At 53.0% G+C, this 6,737-nt stretch overlaps 4 protein-coding genes across 6 annotated transcripts; 1 reads left to right on the forward strand and 3 right to left on the reverse strand.

Moving 5' to 3' along the window:
• Positions 1 to 384: 384 nt before the first annotated feature.
• On the forward strand, positions 385 to 873 carry KVP18_001946 (uncharacterized protein; the record flags this gene model as incomplete). Its single annotated transcript, XM_067952464.1, has 1 exon — positions 385 to 873. One exon carries the CDS (start codon positions 385 to 387, stop codon positions 871 to 873), a length of 489 nt encoding a protein of 162 aa, XP_067813198.1.
• Positions 874 to 890: 17 nt separating this feature from the next.
• KVP18_001947 (uncharacterized protein) lies at positions 891 to 3,459 on the reverse strand (the record flags this gene model as incomplete). 3 transcript variants are annotated; one of them, XM_067952465.1, is made up of 2 exons in its annotated part: positions 891 to 1,341; positions 1,370 to 3,459. In XM_067952465.1, 2 exons carry the CDS (start codon positions 3,457 to 3,459, stop codon positions 891 to 893), a joined length of 2,541 nt encoding a protein of 846 aa, XP_067813199.1. The 3 variants fall into 3 exon arrangements, with proteins under 3 accessions (XP_067813199.1, XP_067813201.1, XP_067813200.1); XM_067952467.1 differs by lacking the exon at positions 1,370 to 3,459 and having other exon boundaries at positions 891 to 1,283; XM_067952466.1 differs by lacking the exon at positions 891 to 1,341 and having other exon boundaries at positions 1,366 to 3,459.
• Positions 3,460 to 3,610: 151 nt separating this feature from the next.
• KVP18_001945 (uncharacterized protein) lies at positions 3,611 to 5,500 on the reverse strand (the record flags this gene model as incomplete). The annotated part of the gene is made up of 1 exon (XM_067952463.1): positions 3,611 to 5,500. The coding sequence occupies one exon, from the start codon at positions 5,498 to 5,500 to the stop codon at positions 3,611 to 3,613; it is 1,890 nt and encodes a 629-aa protein (XP_067813197.1).
• Positions 5,501 to 5,550: 50 nt separating this feature from the next.
• On the reverse strand, positions 5,551 to 6,633 carry KVP18_001948 (uncharacterized protein; the record flags this gene model as incomplete). The annotated part of the gene is made up of 1 exon (XM_067952468.1): positions 5,551 to 6,633. The coding sequence occupies one exon, from the start codon at positions 6,631 to 6,633 to the stop codon at positions 5,551 to 5,553; it is 1,083 nt and encodes a 360-aa protein (XP_067813202.1).
• Positions 6,634 to 6,737: the final 104 nt, after the last annotated feature.

Here is a 6,737-nt window from a genome sequence, read left to right on the forward strand (position 1 = left end):
TCTCAGGGGACATGGATTGCTACTATCCTGGTCTGGTCACCACTGAACTCCCTCCCTACACGCTCTTCTCCACAACACCAATCCCCATACCGACAATCTCAATCCCGTCGGTCTCGACTCACCGCACCTACCCCACTTACCCCATCGACCCGCCCATCTGCGAAGGTGTCGGGTGCGGACAGAGACTATGAGACTACTTTGAATGTAAAAGGAACCGTTAACGCCAGTCAACGATTCTGATGTAAACAACTTTAATAATGGTTTGCTTTCTGCGGGCGAAACGCTCTGACGGGTCTGGGTGAGCGTTTCAAGTGCAATGATTGAAACTCTGTGGGTGTCGTCTATGTTTTGTGGCCAGCTCATTCTTAATCATTATTTCTTTGAATGAGTGAGTGGGATCAAACTGTGCGGGAGTGGCTTATCGATGAGAACCACTGTGTGGCCGGAGCGCTGGCGAATGGCGACACGGGTCAGGTCTACGCCGCCAGCGGATTGGATGAGGACGGGTGGAAGCTGATGTGGATGGACGATCATGAAGTGCAAGTGTGTTTGGAAGACGGCAGTGAGGTGACCGTGAAAATGAACGAAGGCCAATCGATTAAGTCGGTAATATCGGGTGAGAGGCCAGACACAGGGCTCTACATCGGAGGTCAAAAATTCCGAGTCGTGCGGACACAACTAGAGTTCGATTATAACGATCAGAACTACGACATGGTACTATGCGCCAAGCCCAAAGCTGGTCTCGTCATGGTCAAGACCCACAATGGTTCCATCGTCTTGGCAATGTACACTGAAGAGAAAGGACAATCCCAGGGAAACACGAAGGGAGCTGCGTTGGCATTCGCAGAATTCTTGTCCGCTGAGGGCTATTGATGAGTATTCGAACGCTTCTAGCCTTCAGGGTGTCGTCGTATGGGTCGATCATTGCGGGCTGGTGGCGGGATACTGAAGCTGACGGGCTTCAGATTGGACAGAGGCCCCTCCACGATCAGTTGCATGTTTTGGTAGTGGAAAAGGAGGTGGGCCCAAATCATGGACTGGAACCGGTGGTGCTTCTTGGACAGCACCTTGGCATCCCCGCAGATAATCAGCCCATACCTCGCTCGAGTGAGAGCCACGTTCAGCCGCCTGCTGTCATGGAGAAACCCGATGCCGATGCCTTCGTTGGAGCGAGCGCAGGACAGAATGATAAAATCCTTCTCACGGCCTTGGAAGGCGTCCACACTAGCTACCTCGATGCTCTGGTAGCATGAAGGGTTAAGCCCTGACGAGCGCGCCAGCATTGTAGTAATGAACGCCCGCTGCCCGTCGTAAGGTGTTACGATGCCGATTTGGTGAGGTCTGCGTAATCACAGACTGAGGTACTCACTTGATGCCACACTGCATCATAAAGTTGACGATCTTTTCCACATTCTGAGCCTCAGCGCGGTTCAAGTATGATGTCCCGCTGGCGCTGATTTCTTCGCGGCCGGAGGAGTGGTAGAAGAACATCGGTGTAGCCAGACTTGGCCAGGGAAAATCGCGTGTCCATGATGTGTAGGTGCGCTCCTTCGTAGTCACTCCATTCTGCAAGCTACCTTCATAGAAAGCTGAACTTGGAAACTGCGACAGGCAGGGGTGCATGCGGTATTGCACTTCCAATCTGATGGGCCGCGTTCCTAGATGGACCATGCGCTCGAAGAGCGACTGTGACAGGCCTGCCTTAGCCGCCTTCTTACACATGATGACGGGACCGAGCTGGCAGTGGTCTCCCACGAGTATCGCCTGCTTTACACCTCTGACTATCGGAATGAGGCACTCTGGTTCGGTTGCCTGAGTAGCTTCATCTACGAGCACTTGCTTGAAACGGAACTTCTTAAGGCGCTTGTCTCCTGCGCCCACGCAGGTGCAGCAGATGACATCCGCGCAGCTTAGAATCTCATACTCGGCGGCCTTCCGAACGTTGGTAAGCTTCTGCTCATCTGTTTGGCTCAGCTCACCATACTCCTGCTTCAGCTTGAAAAGGTTGGCGAGGTCCGACCACCGAGGATCGCCGGAAGACGCCAACTGGTCGAGTTGCTTGTGCAGCGCCAGAAAGTCCACAGAACTCGCAATGGACTCTCGTCCTTTAGCATAGACCCTGACTACCTTCAACCCGGTACGGTTAATCATCTCGGATAGTTGGTCAACGGCCACGTTGGAGGGCGCAGTAACCAACACCTGACCTCCTGTAGCAGTGACAGCGTTTAACCGGCAAAGATGGTAGACGATTGTAGCGCTCGTCAGCGTTTTCCCCGCACCCGGAGGACCTTGAATTATACAAAGCGGAGACTGCAACGCCCGAGTGACCGCAGAGTGCTGACTGTGGTTCAGCTGCGCCAGGTTCGGAGCCGAGATGTTGGTGGGGATGGGCGTCCTGATGAGTATGTCGTCAGTGGGATGTCCGAGTATCTTGTGGTATAGCACGTTGGACACGCTTGTCTCGTCACGTTCTAGGGTGTTCATGGCTTCCAGCATTCGGGTAAAGCTGGTAGCTTTCCACACGAACTCCACAATGAACCCCGTCGTAATGTTCTCAGCCCAAGGACCTCGGGTTGCGGCGTTGCACTTCAACTCAAGGCAAACCTCTTCACTCTGTGTCAGTTTAGCGACGTGGCCTGAGCACTTCCATTCCTTGCCGTCAGTGCACTTGTATCGAAGTTTCAATTCGTCGCCGATTACCAAACGGCTTTCATTGTTCTCTTTCGAGAATATGAAGTATCCCAGTCTTTTCTTGTTGAGGCCTACGTCCCATCTTACTGACACGTTGTCTTGGTGCTGAGATTCCTTCACCTGGCGGTCGTATTCGGATTCGATCTTCACCAAAGGACCAAACACACTCTTGTAGTGGCTGGCGTTCTGATAGTTCAGCATAACTGGCGTCGGTTCGTCGTCAACTCCTGGCTGTTCGAGATCCTCAATCTTGGCGGCAGGAGTCGACTTCCAAAGCTCTTCAAGTTTGCTGACCTGTTCGGCAGTGATCGTTCTCACAACATCATTCGGGTCCACGTCAGGGACGAGCCACGACAGGAAAGCCCTGTTCTCGATCAAGGGCTGCCACAGCGAACTATCCAATTGTACATCTCGAATTTGAGAAGCGTGTCGAAGACAAGGTTCGCGGCACAACAACACAACGATCGGCTCCGTATCAGCTGGAATGAATCCCAGCAAAAACACGTTCCGGTTCCCACAGTTGTAGCATTCAAACGTGGTGTCGCCAAGCGTGCTTGCGGGATGAAGACTGACCTCTTTATGGTGAGACCGCACTAGATGGTTGACGATGTGACTTCCCGCAGTGGCAAGGATCGAGTTGCAGAACCATTTCTGACAGTTGGGGTGATTGCACTTGATCACATGCTTGGGGTTCGAGACTCCACAGTATTGGCACGCGTGCGGTGGAAGCTGCGTCAAGTCGACGACCTTGGGTTCGTCTGTTGCCATCGGCAAAATCGGTAATTAGGGCTGATAGACCTCAGGATCCCTACCATACACATAAGGTTGATATTTGTACCGCTTCCCTAGAAACGAGAGACGGTAACTAGAAATGGAGCAAGTCTCGCGGAAATCGGGTAGTAGCACGGATCGCTGTGAATTACTCCCATATGGATGATGAGGTCTCTGGGGTACAGGAAGACGATGATTCCAGGAAATTTTTCATTGGACGTGACAGCAAATGGAAATCCACCGTCACCGGCATCAACGGCACCATTAAATGCGGCGACACGCACCCGACAAGAATCAGGGTAAGCCCTACCAACGAGGTCGCACCTCCAACGAGGAGGATCGAGTGGGGATACGGCCCTGCCGGCCCTCCGTAGTGGGCCATCTCTGACTCTGAGGTGAACGTTTGAGCCAGCAGGAAGCAGAGGATTACCGGAATCACAAACTTTACTAATAGGGACCACACGAGGGGAATTCTTATACATCCAGTACAACAGCGGATATTGAGATTGCTGCGCAACCTTTCTGTGTTTCCGATGTAGAGCCACCACGCACGATCCAGGGCTGAGAGATCGCTCTCGACAAGAAGGAGGGAGATGCCCGCAACGGCCAGGCAGAGAGCCCATGTAGCGTAGTTCACCGCTATCTTCCAGTCGCTGCTGGCTCCGCCCCCAATGCAGAAGCCAGTAAAAGGGATGATGGATACCGAGGAGAACAGCGTCCAGTGCGCCGTTGGCCCCACGTGGTCCACGACCTCGTCCTTCAGGAACAGAAACCCGAAGCTCAGGGCTTCCCATAAACAGAACGACTGCATGAGTATTACCCCGTTAAAGTGGTCGAGCGTGTCGATTATGTGGCCTCCGATGCTGGTGCAGAGTACGAGGTGCCAGAGGAAGAATATGCCACACATAACGGCAAGGACGACGGCGCGTCTAGCTTGCGGGAACCTTTTTTTGAACCAGCGACTCTCGAGCGCAACGTCCACCAAGCATTCCATAAGCCCTCCTAAACTGTTGATCCCCAAAAGGACCAGTGACAGAAAGAAAAGCACACAGCAAAGTTGTCCCCAAGGGTATCCAATAGTAGACAAGCCGACTGGGTACGCCTGAAACGCCAAGCCGTACCCGTCGAGCGGCAGCCGATCGAACGCACTTCCAGAGAGCTTAGAAAGAAAGCCGCACACCGTAAAGGACACCAGGCCTGATACTAATGAGTAGGCCGTATCAGCTCCAACCACAACCAGCGAGTCAACAACGACGTTCTGACCAGGCTTGTTGTGCATGGCCAGTGCCATCAGCGTCCCCTGCGCCACGTTAACAGAGAACAGTGACTGTCCCATCGCTTGTATCCAGGCGTCTGATTTCACGATCTTCTTGAAGTCCAGTTTGAAAAAATTGTGAATGCCGATTTCAGCCCCGTCAATGGAGAGTCCGATGCCCATGAGGATAAGCAGACAGGCAGAAGGCAGCGTCATAGTCACATACGCCAGATTTACCAAGGTGCTCGGCCCGCGACAAACCATACAGTAGCCCAACATCCAAGCGAACGCGCCAGCCATCAGAATTCTCCAAGAGAAGGAACCCATTGTATACTCCGGTCCTGCATTGGCTCCGATAGGGCTCTCATAAAATTCTCTGGCCCTCGAAAAAATGTCGATGCCAGTATCTTGTTCATCATACCAGGGCATGTCAGAGCTGAAGCTGGTCCACAAGTAAATAAGTGACCAGCTGAGGAGCAAAGGGTAACTTAGACACAGAGCCATAGACACCACGAACTGCAAGCCGATTGGTCGTATTCGAGGATTGCCCGCGGAGGCGGATGTCATCACACAGTTGCCTTGCACCTCTTGCGATAGGCCGAACTCCAGCACTACCATCGGGAGCGCCACTACACAAGTAACGACCACGTAGGGGATGATGAATGCTAACCCTCCGTAAGTCATCATGAGGTCGGGAAACCGGCATACATTACCGAAACCGATGGTGAACCCTGCAGCAGAGAGCCAGAAAGCCAACCGAGAGCTGTAGTGCGGTTTGTTCATAATGATTGGTCAAATACGCGTTTAAACACCTACACATCATACCAAAAAGCTCATCCAAACATACTCTCATCCACCTCTGTGAAGACCTCACGTTCGTAGCCTTCATCGCCCACCTCTACGTCTGTTTGGACAGCCATAGTTGGGCGTCGTCCCAAGGGTTTGAAGTACTTCATAGCGCCAAGGAGTGCAACTCCTGCAGCGCCAGCACCGGCAGCGCTGACGCCGACGACAACAGCGTCGCTGTCTCCATCGGTCGTTCCCGTGCTGCTCTCTGTGGCACTGCTCTGTGGTATCTGTGTGGGCAGCGTCGGCCTGGGAGGACGGGTAGGGACATCGGAAGGAGAATCAGTGGAGTTCACTGGTGGGACAGGAATTACTCCGCTATCGGCGGTAATGTCGATAAAAGAAACCCCATCAGTCGTCATGGCAGTAGAAATCTCATCAGAAGTCTTATCAGTGGGGAGGACTCCATCAGTGGTAGGCCCTCCTTTGGTCGTGATCAGGGTAGAAGGCACTGGTATCTGTGTGGGCAGCGTCGGCCTGGGAGGACGGGTAGGGACATCGGAAGGAGAATCAGTGGAGTTCACTGGTGGGACAGGAATCACTCCGCTATCAGTGGTAGTGTCGATAGAAGAAACCCCATCAGTCGTCATGGCAGTAGAAATCTCATCAGAAGTCATACCAGTAGGCAGGACGGCAGTGGTAGTGCCATTTGCGTCGTCAGTAGGCACTCCCTTCGTGGTAGTTTCTCCTTTAGTTGTAGTTGGGGAAGCAGGCACTCCCTTCGTACTCAGGGTAGTTGACGTCATGGCAGTAGAAATATCATCAGAAGTCATACCAGTAGGCAGGACGGCAGTGGTAGTGCCGTTTGCGTCGTCAGTAGGCACTCCCTTCGTGGTAGTTTCTCCTTTAGTTGTAGTTGGGGAAGTAGGCACTCCCTTCGTGGTAGGCTCTCCAGTCGTGGTAGGCTCTCCAGTCGTGGTAGGCTCTCCAGTCGTGGTAGGCTCTCCCTTTGTCGTAGTCATTATGTCGTCAGTCGGCTTTCCATTCGTAGTAGCTTCTCCCTTGGTGGTAAGCTCTCCATTCGCGGTAGTCAGAGTAGTAACGGTAGAAGGCACTACATTGGTGGTCATCACCGAAGTTGGAATCGACGGCGTAGTAAGCGCCCCTCCACTGGTTGTAACTGAAGGGTATTCGGTGGTGCCATCATCAGACGTCTTCGAGTCCGAAGACTTGG

The sequence above is a fragment of a genome (genome assembly GCF_019968955.1).
Source record: "MAG: Porospora cf. gigantea A chromosome Unknown PgA_NODE_1273_length_6737_cov_426.266, whole genome shotgun sequence".
Lineage (NCBI taxonomy): Eukaryota > Apicomplexa > Conoidasida > Eugregarinorida > Porosporidae > Porospora > Porospora cf. gigantea A.